The sequence below is a fragment of the Mastigoproctus giganteus genome, chromosome 8 (genome assembly GCF_048544385.1).
Source record: "Mastigoproctus giganteus isolate SK-2022 chromosome 8, ASM4854438v1, whole genome shotgun sequence".
NCBI classification, from domain to species: Eukaryota; Metazoa; Arthropoda; class Arachnida; order Uropygi; family Thelyphonidae; genus Mastigoproctus; species Mastigoproctus giganteus.
Window position 1 is genome coordinate 17584530 of NC_143582.1, and position 22312 is coordinate 17606841.

Here is a 22312-nt window from a genome sequence, read left to right on the forward strand (position 1 = left end):
CAGATTTCACCATTAAGTAAATTAAATTCAGCTATAATCGGTGTTATTTAGGTTTTAAAAAACAGATATATTTTGACTGAAATGCATTCCAGGATGAATAAGGTCAGTTTTCAAATTCTTTCATCTATACTTTCATGATCATTTAACCAAACAGATACTGAGGTAAGTTATTTAAAAAATCGCTCCTGCTATTTTTAATATTAGATTAGTAAAACACAGTAACTAGAAGTCATTGGGCTATAATTAATGTCAATTCTTGTTTATCTAATATTATTGCTGTTATCTTTGTTATGCCTTTTGCGATTTTGATCTTATTAGTATATTAGTTAGAGTATTATATTCTTTTTATTACATATGAAGTGCATGCTGCTTATTATGATTACAAATAATGTTATCACTTTTATGAAGTCCCAATCAAATTTATACTAATACACACATAATACATCAGCACTTTTGTTTATGTTATTTCTTTTTTCCCTTATGAATGTTTACGCTTGTGTAGTGGAAGTGATTATGTAACATCCCAATTTGTTCTTGAACTCTAACATGTTTCACTTCTAATTACTGCTGTTCCTTCTTATGGTTATTGGTGTCCTTACTCTGCAAAAGTACCGTATCTGTATTCCTACCAATCTGACTGTTTTATAGTAGAGCATTAACCCTTTTTTAATTCTTGATTTTAATATTTTATTTATGTGTTTTTAATGATTTGTGAGAATTTCCAGAACATTATGAGATTTTTATTTTTGCAGATGCATTATTTCTTGAAGAAATAATGCATCTGCAAAATACTTTAATTTGATTGTCCATTATTTCTTGAAGAAATAATGGACAATCAAATTAAAGTATTTTATATTGCTTGATTTTCATGTTTTCTTTGTCCACTTCCACCTTTTTATATATATATTTCTGCTCCAAATCAATAAGCAGTGCCAAACAGCTGCATTCTTATTTCATCTATTTTGAATTAAGCTGTATCCCAAAGTGATCACAATAAGCAGCATCCACTATATTGATTTTTTTTTTTGTTATTTGAGTGCTTGTTAATTTTTTAAATATTTAATATAGCAGAGCCACCGCTATTATGTACCACAGACAAATGTAAAACTATTCTGTATGTTAATTTTTAAAATTATTTTATTTATAGATGAACGAGAACTGAAACGACAAGAATTATATGTTGGTACGTATTTTGTACATGTATTTTCTTCATACTATAGATTTTATGAAAATATGAATTAAACATTGTTAAATTTTATTTCATAAATAATTTGTATTCCCTGTTATTACATAAAATTAATTACTAAAATTTTTGATGCATTCCAATTTTTATTTAATTGGAATAAATAAAAATTAATATTTACATAAAATTAATTATTAGAATCATAAGATTAATTATTGAAATTTTTTTGTGCACTGCAATTTTGATTTGCTTGTTTTCATCTGAATAGCCATTTACACTTCATGATATTGAATACCAGTACCACTGGTGGTGTGCACACTATTGAATAGTGGTAAGAGATGAAAATAAGCAACATTAACATTATTTACCCTATATACTAAAAAAAGAAAAGGTAGTATAAGAAAATTGTATTTTGAAGTTGTGGTAAAATAAATTTATATTTTTTCAATATTGTTCACAAATATCTTCAGAATAAGGATGCAGAAAACCAAGTCGCTTGCTCGAGGTGCAATGAAGCTAGGAGTGTAACAGTCCAAAAAATATATAGTGAGGAGCTTTCTTTGCATCATAATCATTCAAAATTCTTCTGACATCATTGTGACAGAAGACTCCAGGAGTCACTGTGTGGCAGGAGGTGGTTTATTAAGATCCTCAACACAAAAATAGAAGAAAAGTAGATGCTAGCAGGTCAGCTTTATCTCTAGCTGAGGTAGCAATAGAACCATCAGATTTTAAAAGAGGTGGAAGTACAAATAGGAAACAGTTGTGGCCAACAACTCTGGAAAGAGGCCAGAATATTTGACTACTGATGGACAAGAAGCAAATTTTCTACTCTTAGCCTGTTCAAATTCTAGTTGGACTGATTAATAACTGCTTTACAATTGTTGTGAGCTTTGATGTAGGCAGAAAATGAAGCTGGAGATTTATATGCAAGCCAGTTGCGATATGCAATATTCTTATCTTGAATAGCATTAGCACATTTATTGGGAAACTAAGGTTTAGATAAAGAATGATATTTTAAGGTGGAGTGTGGAATAAATGATTTCATCCCTGCAAGAATAATTTTTGACATGATATGAGCAAACTTGGATATCAGAACATTTAAAACAGTAATCCAGCCAAGGAAAAGAAGAATAGAAATCTCCCAGCTCATTCCATTTTGCATTCTTGTAATGGCAAACAACAGGAGACTGAGAATGGTCAAGAGAGAAAGGCTCCATTGGAGAAGAGACCATCACTAAGTTATGATCTGATGTGCCCTGAAGAACTCACATCGACCGTGTACTTGGAAGGGTTGTTTTTGAGAAAAGATCAAGAGTATTGGCTCTGTGGTTAGGATTTGGGTATTCTGGTAGAAGAATAAACAAACTGTGTGAGGTCATTAGTAATTACAAAATCTTCTGCATCTTGATCAGCTGGGTCTGTGTGACTTAAAAATGAGAGCCAGCTGGAGTTGTGAATATTAAAATCACCAAGGAAAATTACCTCACTGTTAGGAAAGTTGGACTGTTTTCAAAGAAAGCAAGTTCAAGAGTTCAAGTGATTAGTAGAGTTTGGAGGATGGCAGAAGGTACAGGGATTTTAAGTCAGGGAAGATTGAAAAGCGGAGACTCCAAATTACTAAGTGTCTGACAGGGAATATCATAGTGGACATGTGCACAAGTACCAACTTTGAACTAAAGACAGTTTTGGGATAGAGCCTGAAACTATGGAAAGATTCACTAAATGGACATGTTAGTGCAAACACACACACAGAAGAGTGTCACTCCTCTGTGTGTTGTAGATTCCCTTGCTTACATTGGTTCACAACTGGGTGGTCACTTCCAGTATACTAGATGTCTTATTTCAGGACTTGCACATTGGGGTTATACCCATCATTACTAATTCTTACCATTGTGAAGTTGCAAGCAGAGGATTTGGCTGCCACAAAGTGGCTGGACTTCGCCAAAATTTAGTCCAGTTGACTCAAGTGTCACTTAAATATCAGTTCTGTCAGTGTTTTAGACTCCCATGCAACAATCCCAGCTTGTCACAGCTTAAGAATGTGTGTGACAACTTCATTGTTTACTTAATGTCTTCTTAGCATGCATATGCAACACTTTGGTGTGCAATACAGTTTGTTAATTTATTTATTTAATATTTTGAAATTGTACCTTGTTACTACAGTATTTTCTTGGTAGAGAAACTGGTTTTTGCAATATTTATTACAGTGCAGTATACCATTATTACAACTGGGAATTATCTGAAAAGGCATAAATTTAAAATAAATAAATAAATATAGTCTGAAATCCATCAGTCTTGGATCAGGCTATTTAATGGATTGCAAAATGAAATTTATTGAGTAGTCTCTCATTGTATGACGTGATTTATGGATTTTTATTGCGATCTGTGATGTTATACAAAATATATAAAGCTAAAGCACAATGAATGCATCAGTGATACTGCAAAAAAAAACCAAAAAACACTTTAAGATCCTTCTATTGTATTTGTATTATGTATATGGTAAATGTACTTTCATTTTTCAAACTACTTTCAAGAATGTGTGGCGCAAATAATTTGGAAGCTCACTGTAATGAATTAATTTTGTGGGAATGCTAGCTGTTAATGGCTGCCTTTTTGTTTTATTGCCAATATATTAAATGAAAGTTTTACATTTACTTTATTATTTCCATTATGGTGTTAGATCGTTCACACAGTCAGTAGTACTAGACTTCTCTTTTCTTCTATAATTGACATATTTTGCTGACTGCTAACAAGAGTTGTATACTCTTGTTAATTCCTGAACCTAACTTCTTGCTGAATTCTGAATTGATACAGGATGATTCAAAATTCATGCAGCCAAAAGTATAAGTGTTAATTTATCATTAATAATTTGCTGGAATTTGATTCTAAATTGCTATAGTAGCAGAATTGATCATCCATAGATGTCCAAAAGTTGTTATATATTAGCTTTCAGTCATTAATGAGCAGCATTTATTTATAGTGAAGGCAGATCATCATTTTCCCAGGCACAACAACAACGTGTTCATGCTTGAACCTCTATGACCTCTGGATTTTTATCCTTTGGACTACTTAAAAGGAGTGGTACTGTATGTATTAACAACCTTCATGTGTTTAAAGAATTAAAAGTCATTGTTGAATCATAAATTTCAATGATAGCTATTCAAATGCTATGTAAAGGCTCATCAAACATGGTGAAAATGAGAAAGTTGCACAAGAAGTAAATTTTTTTGTGCCAAGGCCCAACCTTGTGAAGATACAGTACATCACTGATTATAGATTAATACTGATGTGTGAGTTGAAATTCTTTAATTGGTGGGTTTTTTTGTGTCTGTATTTATTATTAATGTTGTAAGTATCATAAAGGTCATCACTTGGGTTTGCATGCAATACTTCTCAGGAACAAACCAGTGGGAACTCCATTCAAGATAGAAGGCTACCAGCAGTAGGTATTAGTATTCCTTAGGTCAGGGGTCGGCAACCTGCGGCTCTTTAACTTTTAGCCCACATGTACGACAAGCACAGCTAGAGGCGGCGTGAATATAGCATTAGTTTCAACACAAGCCACAAACACTTCTCAGTTTAGTTTGCCTGCACGTTGCGAGCAGAGCACATGTATTGCAAGGTGTCGAAGGTTAATCGTTGTAGTGATGGCGAATATAAAATAGCTAAAACAGGAACAAAATAATATCCATCTGTACGTAGTGTTTGTGATAGGTACAGGAATTCATATTATGAATCACTTGACTTTTTAAATCAGTGATGTGGTATTATTAAACAAGTGAAATAAGAGGACAATAAAATTGCTATCATTTTTAAAATGTCAACACAAAAGAGAAAGCAAGAAAACCTGAAATTTAAGAAGGAATGGACTGAGTAGACACAATTCGAAATGGAGTTAAGAGGACATAAAAATCAAGGACATGTGGAGTGCAAGACTAAAATTGCTTAAAACTGAAATTGAGATTTTAGAGAGGCAAAAGTCTGCCCTTGCAATTCTTCACAAATGGACAGATATAGATGAGTTGAAAAAGCAAGACCAAATTGTGTTTGATGCGTGGAGTAACTTACTGGACACGTATATAAATTTGAAAATATTTGCGTTTGGATTTCTCTCAATTTTTGGTTCGATGGATTTCTGCGAGCAATTATTTTTGAACATGAACTATATTAAAAATAAATCAAGAAACCATCTGAACAATGCGAGTCTCAGCATGTTTAATGAAAATTACAGCATACTTTCCTGATGTTGAGAGACTCATTCAAGAAGTTCAGCAGCAAAAGGCACATTAATTCGTATAATTCGTACCTAATTGGATGTTTGTTACATTTTTTCAGTATTAATAATAATATTTCAAAATACATGTATATATATTATTTAATAAAGCGCCTTCCCACTCCGTTCCATTTCTTAAAAAACTCCCCCCCCCTTAGCTTGAGCTTAGGTGCATCTCTTTGGATTTTTTTTTTTTTTTTCAATTAGATCAAAAATGGTTCTTCAAAAAAAGGTTGCCGATCCCTGCGTTAGGTATTAGTATTCCTTCCCTTATCTATATCTCAAGTCAGTTGTATGTGAACCCACTAAGCTGGATTTGGCAGCTGATGTGTTTTTTATTTTAAAATAACTCCTGCTATGGCTGTAGAGGAGTTTAGTTGAAAATGTTCAGCCATATAATCCCCCACCATACGAATATTATGTATCTTGTGGTTTATATTTAACTTTTGTTCAAAATTTTATGCTAAAATTTTGAGCTGATTGAGCTGTTATCTCTATTTTATTTTAATAAATCAGTTAGTTTTCCTGCAGAGTAGCATTTGGGCATATTACTTGGCTACTGTTAGTTTTTAACTACAGAAGCATGATATTTTTGTTATTTCCACCACATTGATGTAATTTGCTCATTCTGTCTATTAATCATATACTTCATTTTGCTTCTGAACTTTCTTGTTTTGATTAACTTCAAAAATAATAAAATAACACTATACTCCCCAAATTAACCAGTTTATTGAAACCTAAAAGTGGGGATTATTCCACACCCATTTTCATCCAGTAACTAATTTGCTGACTAATGATTCTGGAAATGAGGCTATTCTGAGGCAGATGTTCATTAGCTTCCTCATAAATTCAGGGCTTTTTTTTGTGATAATTTGAGGGTTTTTTCCCCACTAAACAATCATAATCTGTAGTAAAGGAATCACTTTACTTACACAGATTTATTTATTTTTGTATTTACTAAAATATTTAGAAAGTTAAACATAAAGTGAAGTTGCCAGCATGAATTTTACAATATCACAGTAGTGGAAAGTTTGTAAACAGAATCAGTGGATAAGTATAATTCTTTTGTGACATTCTATGATCATATATTTAATATTGTAGTGTTCTTTAAATTTTATGGTATACCTATATAGCCACTCCTCGACTTACGTAAGGGTTGTGTTCCACGCAACTCTACATAAGTCGGAATTTCCCTAAATGCTTATGCAGCAAGTGCAAATTTGATTGAAGCAAAAAAAGAAATGTTCGACAAACATTTAAATAGAATTATTTATTCAATTTTTTTATCTCATGCACAGGAAAAATTACAAAATTTCAAAAGAGAGAGGAGACAGGCATAACGTCAGCAAGTTTTACCTTTCGAGCATCATTGCCAGAATTAATTGTCCAGCTGATAAGCATGCCACTGCAGAAGTTGAGGGTTGTGGAGATTTAGAAGGGGTTTTCCAACACATCACAAAATTTCTCTGCAGCCGCAGAATCAGCACTGGCTACTTCACTGCATACTTTAATGTTTTGGAAACCAGCGCAATGCTTGAACCTATTAAACCACCCGTTGCTTGCCACGAACTTGGCTTGGGGTTTGCCCTACCTATCCTGATATCTTCATAAATACTTCTTGCTTTTGCTTGAATGGCCATTGGACTCAGGGGCACTTGCTTCTGAATATGATTTTCCATCCATATTATTAATAGCTTTTCCATCTTCGATATAGCACCTGAACTGTTTTGTGATCACTGTTGATCTTAAATTGGTTGATTCTTTAACATGTTTTTTTATAAGCATACTGTCCTTTGAAATAGCATTCACTGTTGAAGCAGTGAGACTTAATTCCCATGCAATAGATGACAAACTTTGTCTTGCTTTGTACTTCTTAATTAATCATCTTCATTTCCAAATCGATTTTGTTTCGTTTCCTAGCACTGCCAGCACTTGCACTTTCCATTGATCCCTTTCCCTTCACCATTGTAATAAGTAAATAGGAATGAAGAGAAGATTCTGAAAATTTGTTTTTTATATGATTGAAGATTTCAGTGAAGGGTAACTCATTTCACCATAATACCATAACGTAAAAACCCACACAATTCCAGTTATTGGTATTATCGCAAATGCTATAACATCAATTTTACTATCCTTATATAATAGATTGCACTAACAGAAAAGCCCAATAAACAGGAAGGTGCAAATTGTTTTTATTGTTTTATAGTAGTGACCTTCAGAAGTAGCAAAAATTTCTACTTCCAAGGTCTTGGAACGAATTACCAAAAAAAAAAAAAAAAAAAAAAAAATGCGTTATTGGGTTTACATTACTATATTTTCACAGTACCTCCATTTATTCCTATGGGAGGTAAAATACGTTTCCATGATTTTTTTTAAGTTTGCACCGGCTGGCAAAAACTTACGTAAAGTCAAATTTCCATAAGTTGAGTATTACATTAGCCGGGGAGTAGCTGTATATTTCTATCGTTGCTGGGAATAGTGTAATATTATTACTGCTGTACTAGCATATCACATAGCATTAATGCAATAATATTCAAGTTTAGTGCTGTGGGTCTAATTCACTCTTTTAATTGAAATTATGCCTCGGACTAGGATGGCAAAGCAACATGATCCAGAGCAGTGGAGATGCTTGGCTTGGTGGGGGGGAGGAGAGAGAGAGAGAGAGAGAGAGAGAGAGAGAGAGAGAGAGAATCAACAAAGGTAGTACAGATCAAAGCCTTATCACTTGCACTATAATATAGTTTGCACACCTGACTGTAGCTGGACATATTGCCACTGGAGATGTCTGTGTAGGCCAGGTACAGAGGGGAAGGGGGATTAAATGGAAATTTAGTATTTTGTTGGACAAATTTAAGTGCTTGAAGAAAAGGATCATTACCTGGGAAGGAATTAAATCAGGGGGCTAATCAAACACTCAGCTGCCCACTGTAGTGTTAGAGCCCACCCTCATCTATCTGGCTGAACAGTGGGATCACCACGAGCAGGATGCACTGGTCCACAGGAGTGATTATTCTCGGTGAGTGATTCTATTGTCAGGGAAGTGGGGAATATTTTGTAATAATGATAGGTGAGTAGGACCAGAATTTGTCTGCCAGGGGCAAAAGTTGGTGATATTGGAGAACAGTTATCTTTTAAAGACATAAAATGTGATAATGCTACTAATGATCTTGGCATTGTTTACTTAAACATACAAATATGAGATATGTTGAGAAAAAAACTGGTAGTTATGGCAGAATTTGAAAGTGTCTGGGATTTTGCTGAGAGGGGGGGCAGGAGGAGGGAGTTTATGATGGGAGCTTTGTTAGTCAGTTCTAGAGATTGTGCAAGACTTTTTTCTCAGCATGACCAGTGCTTGTTAACAGACAGACGTTTTTTTCTCCAGAGATGCAATAAATACACTTAAATAGAAGGGATGTTTGCTGATGCTATCAGAGCAGCGTTAGGCGGATTGGAAAACTGTTAGTTAGGAGGGATACACAGACATAAATTTAATGATAGCCAGAAGCAGAAGTTAAGTTGATCCTTCTATTTTGTTACTATTTTGACGTGCATTAGCCTGAAAGGCAGAAGAAGGGGGACCTTACATGGCCTACTGGTGGTCCACGTGAGACCAGCAATTACCCGGGTTGTGTAAGAGTTATTAAAAAGTACCAACATGCATATGTACTTACTTATGCACTAATGCTAAAAGTATAGTAAATAAATCTGATTAATTTTAAATATTGGTTGAGTTATCAAATGCCAGCATTATAAGTATAACAGAAACATGGTGTCACTCTGATATCAGAGGTTCAGGATTTGAATATGGTGATTATAATGTGTACAGAAAGGACACAACATGATGTGGGGGCATCTTTTTTTTTTTTTAAGATGCACATAAACTGAAGGGTACAGCCAGTAGACACAGGTTGCAATTGAAATAGCAATTTTTCCAGTGTGCGAAAAAAACAGTTAAAGCTGACCTATGCTTGTTAACAGATAGGACACAGGACAATTATATAGATAAAACAGTGGGCCAGCAAATTAATGGTCCTTTAAGTTTGTTGCAGACATTCTCTCAGGTATGACAAGCTAAGGCTTGGTACCTTGAAGTCCAAAACACTGGCGGAATTCATATTTAGGTGACATTTGTAAGTTAAAAGGACTGAAGTCCGGCTGGTCTGCACAACCAGATCCTCTGCTTGCACCTTCACAATGGTATGACTGTTCATAACCCTGGATGTAACCCCCATGTGGAAGTCCTGAAATACAGCCCCTCGTATACTGGGAGTGACCATCCAGGTGTAAATCAATGTAAGCCAAGGTCGAGGGGGTGTTGTCCAAACTGCACAGAGGAATGCCACCCCTCTGTGTTACCAGGCAATATTAGGTACTAGATGATGCTCATCAACTGGTGCAATATTCCTCTTTGCTTATTGGAGACTTGAAATGGTGAAACCCATGTTTACTCTCCAGAACAAAGCTCTGGCAACCCTTCACCTCTTCCATCATGCAGTATGAATGACATTTTTTGAGGTTATGTTGTGTATCATGGCAAGATCCAATCTTCCTTACGTTCCTAGGGTACAGCTTTAATATGATGTTTGCTCTAGACAGCACATTGGACTGAACCCATTAGTAGCTCTAGGAGGCTTCTGGATCAGCTAGTGTGTAATCTCACTGCCTCTGCTCTACCTGGCAGTAATTAGAGGGAGTCCAAGTGGGGGGGAGGTGCATTATAAAGGCCATGTTATGTCAAGGAGCTGGGTATATTCTTGCTGTGTGTGTGTGTGTGTGTGTGTGTGTGTGTGTGTGTGTGTGTGTGTGTGTGTGTGTGTGTGTGTGTGTGTGTCATATTCAAAATTTATACTACTGAACACATCATGAATAGTCATACTGATGGGAAAACTTAACTGCAGAAATTCCAAACCTCCCAGAAACTTCCTAATTCATTTCACAAATATATGTGGTCTCAGTTCAGATCTCAGTGATTTACATTCCTACTTGCAGTCTGTAAAGTAGTAGTAGTAGTAGTAGTAGTAGTGGCACTTGATGCAAGAAAGCAGGTGTAGGAGCTTATGCAGCATCAGCCAAAAAAAAAAAAAAAAAAAAAAAAAATCACACCATACCCTCCAATTGCCTGTCCAGTTCCTCCTTAAATTTATTTAACCTATCAACTTCCACAACGACAGATGGAAGTTTGTTCCAGCAATTAACCACCCGTTGGCTAAAGGCAAATTTCCGCACATCTATTCTACATCTATCCTTTCTTAATTTGAACTTATGTCCCCGTAGGTTCGTATTCTGAACAAGTGGGAGGATCCCATCAGAATTCAGCGTGCTCAACCCATTCAAGGCCTTATAGACCTCAATCAGATCACCGCGCAGGTGCCTAGTCTCCAGCCACTGCAATTTGCAGAACTTAAGCCTCTCTTGGTAAGAGGATCCCTTCATTCCCCTCACCAATCGTGTTGCTCTTCTCTGTACACGCTCAAGCAAATCTACATCCTTCCTAAAATGAGGCCTCCAGACCTGTACGCAGTACTCAAGGCGTGGCCTGACCATTGCCTTATACAGAGGGACAATCACCTCCTTTTCCCTGCTAGCAAAATTCCTATATGTCATTGACAAAACCCCATGACCTGCCCTAGCAGCCTGTCTACATTGCTCAGAAAACTTCATATCTGACTGCACAATTACTCCCAGGTCTTTTTCATTTTCTACCACCTTAAGTGTAGTACCACACAGTTGGTACGTTTCTCTGGGGTTACTTCTACCCATATGCAGTACTTTGCATTTGTCAAGGTTAAACTTCAGTTGCCACTTCTTAGTCCAAATTATCTAGATCCTGTTGCAGTAGCACACTGCCATTACTGTCATTAACAACCCTGCCAACCTTCGTGTCATCTGCAAACTTCGACATTAAGCCTGATATACCTTCATCAATATCATTGATAAATATACAAAACAACAGTGGACCCAACACCGAACCCTGTGGGACTCCACTAATAACATTAGTCCACGAAGAGCAGCACCCATTGATTACCACCCTCTGTCTTCTCCCACTTAACCATCCTTTTATCCATTGTAGCAACTTACCCTTAATACCATTCTGCTCCAATTTGTACAGTAGTCTTCCATGCGCAACAGTGTCAAAAGCTTTCCTGAAATCCAAGTATATGATATCAAAATTATTTTTTGCATCCAGTTCCTTTGTGACCACATCATAATAACCAATCAAATTTGTCAGACAAGACTTTCCCTTAACAAACCCATGCTGTGTCTGAATTATTGCTGCAGTCTTGTCTAGATGATCCTGCAATGCATCTTTAACCAGTGACTCCATTATTTTACCCGGAACAGAAGTTAAACTAACTGGTCTGTAATTATTCGTGTCACCCTTCAAACCTCCTTTGTGAATTGGGGATACATTTGCACATCTCCAGTCCGTGGGAACCTCCCCTGAATCCAAGGATGCTCTCATAATTATGGCTAAGGGTTTGCTTAGTTGCTTTGCCGCCTCCTTTAATATAACTGGATAGATCCCATCCGCCCCAGGTGCCTTTCTTATGTTTAACTTCAACAATTTCTCCTCCACTTTGCTCTCAGTTATTACAAAATCATTAAGCACACTGCTACAATTTGATAACCTTCTTCCATTTTCAAACTGTAATAATTCCTCACGTGTGAATGTAGATGCAAAATACTCATTCAGTTTGTTTGCTATCTGAGCAGGATCATCAACAGTCGAACCATCGATGTCTGGTAAAGCCCCACATACTTTTACTGACAGCCCAATTATCGGTTGCCTCAACCACTGCTCATTTCATTATCCAAATTATTATTCACTGCTTGATTATTTTTGCTTCAAAGGTGGCACTTGTGCTCTGATAATCTCTGTCAGAGACTTAGTGATTTGCAACCTCTCTCTTTGAACTTCTGTGACTTAAAATCTCTCTACCCCAATTCAGTCTGTTGCTTCTATTGTTCACTCAACTCCACTAATCACTTGGAACTCTAACTTCCTTTCTTGAAACTCTACTTTTTCCAGTCCAGCTTTTCTGATAAGATAATTTTGCTTAGTGATTTTCATGTTCCCAACTCCAGCTGGCTTCCAATTTTTAAGTCACACAGACCCAGCTGGTCAAGATGCAGAGGGTTTTGCAATTACTAACGACCTCACACAGTTTATTCGTTTTCCTACCAGTATACCTGACAGTCCTAATCACACAGTCAACACTCTTGGTCTTTTTCTCCAAAACAACCCTTTAAGTGGTTGTTTTTGAGAACATCAGATTGCAACTTAGTGATAGACCATCAGTGGAACTTTTCTTTCTTGACTATTCTCAGTCTCCTGTTTGGCATTACAAGAATGCAAAATGTGATGAAGCTGGGAGAGTTCAATTTTTCTTTTCCTTGGATGGATTACTGTTTTAAACGTTGTGATGTCAGTGTTTACTCAGATCATGTCAGTGAAATTAATCTTGTAGGGATGAAATCCTTTATTCCACACTCCACCTTAAAATCTCATCCTTTATTTTTATACAAAGGACAAGATATACCCTTTATATAACCTTGATTTTCAAATAAATGTGCTAATGCTGTTGAAGATAATGATGTTGCATATAGCAATTAGCTTGCAATCAAATCTATCTCCTGGTTAATTTTCTGCCTACACCAAAGCTCACAACAATTGTAAAGAAGTTATTAATCAATGCAAACTAGAATTTGAGCAGGCTAAAAGTAGAAAACTTGCTTCTTATCTAATCGGTGTCAAGCATTCTGGCCTCTTGGTAAAACTTTTAAGGGCACAAAAGGTGATATAGTTGTACACGTTGGCACTAATGATATCAAAAGTAGGAGACGCAGAATTGCTTAACAAGTACAGGTCACTGTAGAAAAAAAGCTGTGAAATAGGGTTGAATTTGAAAGTGTCTGCAATTCTGCCCAGACACGATAGGAGGGAGTATATGACGAGAGCCTTGTCGATCAATTCGGCCCTGGAAAGATTGTGCAAGGCTCAAGGGGTAGAATTTTTTTCAGCCTGGACTGTACTTGTTAACAGGAGAGATTGCTTCTACAGGGATGGGATACACTTAAATAGAAAGGGTGCAAGAATATTTGCTGATGCTATTGAGGCAGTGTTAGGTGGGTCGGAAAACTGCTAGCTTGGGGGGAGACAAAGATGAATAGATCAACAGTAGCCAATGGCAGAGGTGAAAGAGATTCTTGCACTGCTTCTATTGGAATGAGCAGAAGCCTGAAAAACAAGATGCAGGATATTTCAGAGACTGCCGGGAGTCATTGCGGTACAAGTAAACACATGGGTTGTGTTAGAGTAGCTAAGAATAGAAATAGGTGCATGTATACTTGCGTGTACACCAATTCTAGGAGTTTAGTAAATAAATTTGATGAATTTGAGGTATTGCTCAAAACATCAAAGGCAGATATTGTTGGGCTATCAGAGACGTGGTTTCACACAGATATAAGGAATGCAGAACTGGAATTTGGGGAGTACAACGGGAGTCTACAGAAAGGATAGACTGGATAGGAAGGGAGGAGGGGTTATGCTATTAGTTAAGAAATACATAAAATCCAAGGAAGTGAAGCCAGTGGACATCGCTGGACAGTGCAGTGTCGAGTCAGTTTGGTGTGACATAAGCATTGGGAGATAAAAATTGAGAGTAGGAGTGTGCTATAGGCTTAATGACTCTGATGAGCATAATAAGAAACTGTACAGGGAAATAGAGTGGGCCAGTAAATCAGAGTGTCTTATAATGGGAGATTTTAATTTTTCAGATATTGACTGGAATTTGGGGGCTGGTCACTCACACACTAGCAAGGCTTTTGTGGATTTATTGGATGATTGTTTTCTACATCAGCATGTTCAGGAGGCAACTAGAGGGAGGAATACTCTTGATTTGATTATTAGCAGTGATTCTTCCTGCATTAAGAATCTGCAGATAAAATAACCACTAGGTGGCAGTGATCACAGTGTGCTGAAGTGGGATTTACTCAAAGAGATAACTACCATTAGGGGTAAAGGGAAGGGTTATTGCTTTCGTAAAGGCGACTACGATGGACTGAGAGAGTATTTAAATTCTATACAGTGGGACCAACTGATGATGTTACCAACAGCAAATGCAAAATGGGAAGCATTCAAAGAACTTATCTTGGAAGCTACTAGGCTTTGCATACCAACTAAGAAATATTGTTCAAGGTTTAGGCCTAAATGGATGTCAGATGATCTGATGAGGCATATGGCAGAGAAGAAACATGCATGGGATACATACAAATTAACACATGACACAGAAGCCTATGATAGATACAAGTTGATCTGTAACCAAGTTACAAAGGAGGTTAGTCAGGCGAAGAGATTACGAGAAATCTTTAGCAAGGGATGCAAAGAAAAACAGCAAGGAGTTCTTTACTTATGTAAACTCTAGAAGGAAGGGGATGAATCAGATTGGTCCGCTTGATATCGATGGGTCAACTTTTGATGATCCTGCTCAGGTAGCTAACAAACTAAATGAATATTTTGCATCGACATTCACACATGAGGAGTTATTTAGCGAGGGGAAAGCCAGAGGTGTATTCAACTCTAGCAGTAAGCTAGAGAATCTTGTAATAACTGAGAGTAAAGTAGAGGAGAAATTGTTGAAGATAAACACAAGAAAGGCACTCGGGGTGGATGGGATCTATCCAGTTATATTAAAGGAGGCAGCAAAGGAAGTAAGCAAACCCTTAGCCATAATTATGAGAGCTTCCTTGGACTCAGGGGAGGTACCCACAGACTGGAGATATGCAAATGTCACCCCAATTCACAAAGGAGGATCAAAGGCTGACACAAGTAATTATAGACCTGTGAGTTTAACTTCTGTTCCAGGAAAAGTAATGGAGGTACTAGTTAAAGAAGCACTGCAGGATCATTTAGACAAGACTTCAGCTATAGCTCGGATGTTGTTATTTGGTTATTTGGTTTTTAGGAGCATTAGCAACTAAGGCCATATTGCTCCGGGATATGCGGTGGTCATTCCCTGACCTTTCCGCATCCTCCGTATTTGGTGGTGACGGGTTCGAACCCCGGTCTAATCAAGAAGCGTGTGCTACGCACTGCTGCTCCTTCCCACCTGGCTACGGAGGCGCCCTATAGCTCGGACACAGCATGGTTTTGTTAAGGGGAAGTCTTGCCTGACCAATTTGATTGGATACTGTGATGCAGTCACAAAGGAACTGGATGCAGGGAATAACTTTGATATTATATACTTGGATCTTAGAAAGGCTTTTGATACCGTTGCACCTGGAAGACTGCTGCACAAATTGGAGCGGTGTGGCATTGGAGGCAAATTGCTGCTGTGGATAAAGGGGTGGCTGAGGGGGAGAAGACAGAGAGTGGTAATCAATGGACACTGCTCGTCGTGGACTAATGTTATTAGTGGAGTCCCTCGGGCTCAGTGTTGGTCCATTATTGTTTTCTGTATTCATAAATGATATTGATGAGGGTATATCAAGCTTAATGTCGAAGTTTGCAGACGATACAAAGGTAAGCAGGGTTGTCAAGGACACTATGCTGCTGGAACAGGATCTGGAAAGGTTGAACAAATGGGCTGAGAGGTGGCAAATGAAGTTTAACATTGACAAATGTAAAGTACTACACATGGGAAACAGCAACCCCAGAGCAACGTATCAACCGCCGCCTCCGTAGCCAGGTGGGAAGGAGCGGCAGTGCGTAGCACACGCTTCTTGATTAGACCGGGGTTCGAGCCCGTCATCACCAAATACGGAGGATGAGGAAAGGTCAGGGAATGACCACCGCATATCCAGGAGCAATATGGCCTTAGTTGCTAATGCTCCTAAAAAAAAAAAAAAAAACGTATCAACTCTGTGGTACTACACTGACAGTGGTAGAGAATGAAAGGGACCTGGGGTGATTGTGCAGGCAGATATGAAGTTCTCTGAACAGTGCAGATGGGCTGCAAGAGTAGCTCATGGTGTATTATCAATGATATATAGGAATTTTTCTAGCAGGGATAAGGAGGTGATTATTCCCTTGTATAAGGCAGTGGTCAGGCCACACCTAGAGTACTGTATACAGGTCTGAAGGCCTCATTTCAAGAAGGATGTAGAGCTGCTGGAACGAATACAGAGAAGGGCAACAAGATTAGTGAATGGAACAAAGGGGTGCTCTTACAAAGAAAGGCTTAAGATTTGCAAATTACAGTGTCTGGAGACTAGGCACCAGCGAGGTGATCTGATAGAGGTGTATAAAGCCTTGAATGGTTTGAGCATGCTCAATGCTGATGGGATTCTTCCTCTCGCTCAGAATAATCACCTGAGAGGGCATAAATTCAAATTGAGGAAAGACAGATGTAGGATAGACGTGCGGAAATTTGCCTTTAGCCAGCGGGTGGTTGGTTGGTGGAACAAACTTCCATCCTTTGTCGTGGAAGTTGATAGCCTAAATAAGTTTAAGGCTCAGCTGGATTATGCCTTCTCTGCTGTTTATGAGTACACCATCGCTATTCTTCAGTTTCAGTATCATTTGTCTTTCTGTATTACTGCTCATGGCTGCTGATTTAAATCCTTTGTTTTCCCTTAATGCTTGTTTTACTTTTCTTGTGTTAAATTTTCTTATGTCCTCTCTGAGTCTCTTTCTAATGGCTTTGCATAACTCAGTATACTCAATTTTCTCCCTGTAGGTGTTTTTCTTGCTCCATTTGTCGTCTTCCGTTCATCATGACAAGTGTTTCTTGACTAATTTTTTCTTCTTTGGATTTCTTTTTACGTATAGGTTTCTTGGGCTTTATCACTTTCAGAAAGTTGTAATATTCCTCATCGATATCTTGGTCCTGACCAGTCTGCAGAAGCTCAATCTTGTTCTTAAAAAGACATACTGCTTTTCTCCTCTTCTGTTATTCAAAGACCTTTGTATTATTTACTCGAGTCATTTTTTTCCTTTCTTTTGTTATATCTATATTAAGTGTGCATCTTACCATTCTGTGATCACTTCCAACATTTACCTTGTTCAGGACAGTAACATCATTCACGATATATATTCTGTTAGTTGTTAATCCATCATTAGCTATCCATCATTTCATTAGTTGTTAATCCATCTAGGCTCTTCCATGTCCACTTTCTGTTCACGCTTTTCTTGAAAAAAGTGTTCATTACTGACAATCCTTGAGATTCTGCAAATTCCACAAGTCTTTCACCTCTTTCATTTCTTTCACCAATTCCAAAATTTCCTATAGTTCCCATTTCTGCGCTGTTTTGTCTCTTTCCAACCTTAGCATTGAAGTCCCCAATAATGATAGTGTAGTGAGTTTTCTGTTCATCTAGAAGACTCAATTTCAGTGTACATTTCTTCAACCTCTTCATCATCATGGCTCGATGTTGATGCATAAATCATTATAACCTTCACTCCTTTCACTGTTTCCATTAGTGTACAGCAGATTTCCACTTGATAAACTTATGATTCATTTCTTCTTATTCAAGCCAAACCGATGATATTCTAATTCACATTAGAATATCATCGTCCTGTCGTCACCGATGAGCGATCTTACGTTGTAACAGGCCAAGTTCAGGGGCGCCTCCGTAGCCAGGTGGGAAGGAGCAGCAGTGAGTAGCACACACTTCTTGATTAGACCAGGGTTCGAGCCTGTCACCACCAAATACGGAGGATGCGGAAAGGTCAGGGAATGATCACCGCATATCCCGGAGCAATATGGCCTTAGTTGCTAATGCTCCTAAAAACCAAATAACCAACCAAAACCAGCCAAGTTCAGTTTCCGTGCATGGCAGCCTGGTCGTACCCATAGATTCTAAGCACCCTCTGCTTCCACTCTGATCCTCTTGCTGCCATAAGAGGAGGAGTGAAAGCCGCTGGGGACTGAGGGCCATTTGTTTCATCTTACTGTCATGTGCTGGAGGGTTTGGTCTTTTATTCTTCACGCTGACCAGGTGTCTTGAAGAGAACCACTCTACATGTTCGTTGCCACCTGTGACATAACAGGGCTTACCATTGAGAAGGTTTGCATGAGTGGATTTTAGGGAGGCAGGCCAACTGGATTTCTCCTAAATCTTCTGAAATAGAAAGATATTGGATCCATCAGTGTTTTAGACTGAGTGTCTGATAACACACAAAATGCCTGTTCCCCTCTAAGAGAAAACCTTGAAGACAACAACGGAGATGGACTAATGAAATTCATGAGTATGTGGGTAGTAAATGGATGGCCATTGCACAAAACAGAAGGAACTGGAAAGTTGCTGGCGAGGCCTTCATCCTGCTGTGGATTGAAAATGGCTGATGATGGTGATGATGATACTTATCTCTTCTCTTTCCAAGATAATGGAGAAATCCTTTTAACTGCCAACTCTTAAAATATCTTGACCTTCCATGTGATCATTGACCACCAATATGAATTCCATTTTATAAAGTTTTCCATATTGACTTCCTGCTTTTAACTACTCTTTTTCTTCCCCCTGCATAAGGTCAAGGTGGTTATCACTAATTTCCATGCTTTTTGCCACATTAGCATTAGCATTAGTAGAGGCATTTGATGCAAGAAAGCAAGCTTATGCAGCATCAGCCAAAAAAAAAAAAAAAAAAACCCACTTCCACTTCACCCCTCTGTTCGTTCAAAATACCTGTCCAGCTGAGCCTTAAACTGATTTAGGCTATCAACCTCCACCACAAGGGATGGAAGTCTGTTCCACCAACCAACCACCCGCTGGCTAAAGGCAAATTTCCGCACATCTATCCTACATCTGTCTTTCTTCAATTTGAATTTATGCCCTCTCAGGTGATTTTTCTGAGCTAGAGGAAGAATCCCATCAGCATTGAGCATGCTTAAACCATTCAAGGCTTTATACACCTCTATCAGATCACCTCACTGGTGCCTAGTCTCCAGACACTGTAATTTGCAAAACTTAAGCCTTTCTTCGTAAGAGCACCCCTTTGTTCCATTCACTAATCTTGTTGCCCTTCTCTGTACTCGTTCCAGCAGCTCTACATCCTTCTTGAAATGAGGCCTCCAGACCTGTATACAGTACTCTAGGTGTGGCCTGACCATCGCCTTATACAATGGAATAATCACCTCCTTATCCCTGCTGGAAAAATTCCTGTATATCATTGACAATACTCCATGAGCTACTCTTGCAGCCCGTCTGCACTGCTCAGAGAATTTCATATCTGCCTGCACAACCACCCCCAAGTCCCTTTCATTCTCTACCACTGTCAGTGTAGTACCACAGAGTTGATACGTTGCTCTGGGGTTGCTGTTTCCCATGTGTAGTACTTTACATTTGTCAATGTTAAACTTCATTTGCCACCTCTCAGCCCATCTGCTCAACCTTTCCAGATCCTGTTGCAGCAGCATAGTGTCAGTAGTGTCCTTGACAACCCTGCCAACCTTTGTATCGTCTGCAAACTTGGACATTAATCCCGATATACCATCATCAATATCATTTATAAATACAGAAAACAATAATGGACCCAACACTGAGCCCTGAGGGACTCCACTAATAACATCAGTCCACGATGAGCAGTGTCCATTGATTACCACTCTCTGTCTTCTCCCCCTCAACCACCCCTTTATCCATAGCAGCAATTTGCCTCCAATGTCACACTGCTCCAATTTGTGTAGCAGTCTTCCATGTAGGGTGACTAGCTCTGATTCATAATTTGCAGATCATCCTGAAATCTTTCACCCTATACATTCTTCCATTTCCCATCTGGTCTTTTATTATGAAATTCTCTACAGCCTGTGATATCCATTTAATATTTCCTTCTATGCTCAAGGCAGAAGCTCAACACCAAGCTTTAGTTCTGATAGCTGTTTTTTTTGGCTGGAAAAATCTACTTTTTGAACACCTGAGATTTTATCCATTGAAGAATTCCCTCTGTGTCTACCAGAGTGTCATCCCCTTTTCCTGTCCATCCTCTATTGAAGATCACTAAATTTGACTTTGTGTTCTTTGACCATGCTACTGTGCTAACAAATATTAGCTGGATTTTTATTTGAATTTCTTTTATAACCCTTATAAATGGACAATATCAAACTTAAAGTGAGTTTTTGCTTTTTTTCCCCCCTCTATCTTTATTTGCTATTGGTATTTGCTATTGGTAATGAATGCACCTGTTAGGTGAATTCATTCTTATCCATATTTGATCTTGTCTCTCAGATTATTGCTGTCTCTTTGTCAGCAGTGAAGAATTTAGAAGAATGGGATTTTTTCCCCCCCATTCTTCCCTTTTTTCCCATTATTCACGTTATGTGAGGCCCATTGCTAACTGTTGCACTGATTTTTCAGCCAGTAAAGTAGGTACAATGAAGTCAGGAACTGTCTTATTCTTATGTGGCGGAATATAAACTGTCTGAGTGGATTATAAAATATAAGATAATATAAAATTATAATATAATATAATCTTATATTAAATTGCATATAATATAAAAATGTGGAATATAAACTGATTTTTTTATGCTTCCATTCCTAATTATTAAATTAGACGAGGAAGCAGAGTAGTTAAGAAGATGTTTTAAAGTAAGAAATTTAATTTAAAACTTCTTGTAACTGAGTGTATTTTCCTAAAGGAGAAACTTTGTACTTTAATGTTAGCTCTTCTCTTGAGTTGCATTTCATTGTTTTTGCCATCATTATTTGTATTATTATTATTTTTTTTTTTTGGAATTAGTTTTAGTGTTAGCCATATAGTGCACAGAGGCTTGAGGCTTTTTCTGCAACAGCAAAAAATAAAAATTAAATTAAATTAAACACACTACCTGTTTCACTTCCTCATTACAAATTACCTGTTCCATTGACTTTTGAGTTACTTTATGACAAATATTGATAAGTTCTTATATAAATACAGGTGTTCATTTTAAAATGCAACTGGAGTTTCACTTCATAATTTTTATTATAAATACAATGAAATATGTAAAACACAATTGCTTAAATAAAGTTCATGCAATATGCTGGAAGTGCCCACCATTCTGCTGGATGCAAGCATTCACTTATTTCACTATATTTTGTGCCACTCGATTAAGAATTGTTTGATGTGTTCCTACAGTAGCCTCTGCGATGTTCATTTTCAGTTTTATAGTGTTGGGGTTAAAGTTATAAACAACTCCTTTGAGATGTACCCATAGAAAGAAATCTGGTGGAGATAGATCAGGAGAACTGGGGGGGGGGGGGGCATAAGTCTGTGAAATCAATCATTCTCGAAAAAAATCTCACAATAATTCCATTGTTGTTTGTACAGTATTGGCAAGTGGCTCCATCTTGCTGAAACCAGGAATACCTCTCATCAGCCTCAAGCAAAGTGATAAAACTGCATTAAAATATTTTGATAATGTTCTGATGCCACAGTGTCCTCAGAGAATATTGGACCAATAATCCTGCACTGTGAGTGCACACCAAACAGCAATTTTAATCAAATGCAATGGACTTTCATGATATGCATGAGGATTGTCCAAACTCCATAATTAATCATTCTGACTATTAACATAGCTGCTCAGATGAAACCACACTTCATGGGGAAAAAAAAGTTTTGTCTAACACTTGAATGTTGTTATGAACAAAGGCCCTAAACCAATTACAGTAACAGAGCTTAGCAGCATGATTGGTAGGCCACAATTTACTCATGGCATGGATGTGATATGCTCTCAGGTGCAGCAAATATGCACTACCTAAACAGATTATGTGCACTACCTAAAGACGTTCTTTTGTTGGGACAGTTTTCATGAAACCGAGCCTAACATCTTCTGACACATCGTTGTTTATGATTGTGTGCCTGCAATTATACTTTTGATTACACACAGACCCTATCTCTTTTATCTCTTGATAAAAAGGCAGTAAATTGTGGTTTTGTTTGG

The 22312-nt window shown here is 37.6% G+C and overlaps 1 protein-coding gene across 1 annotated transcript in view; it reads left to right on the forward strand.

The window, feature by feature from the left end:
• Positions 1-22312, forward strand: part of Lrrk (Leucine-rich repeat kinase) — a 431475-nt gene that overhangs the window by 62371 nt on the left and 346792 nt on the right. Inside the window, exon 5 of the mRNA XM_090380151.1 lies at positions 1148-1183. Coding sequence (XP_090236277.1) covers positions 1148-1183 — 36 coding nt within the window. The remainder of the gene's footprint in view (positions 1-1147; positions 1184-22312) is intronic.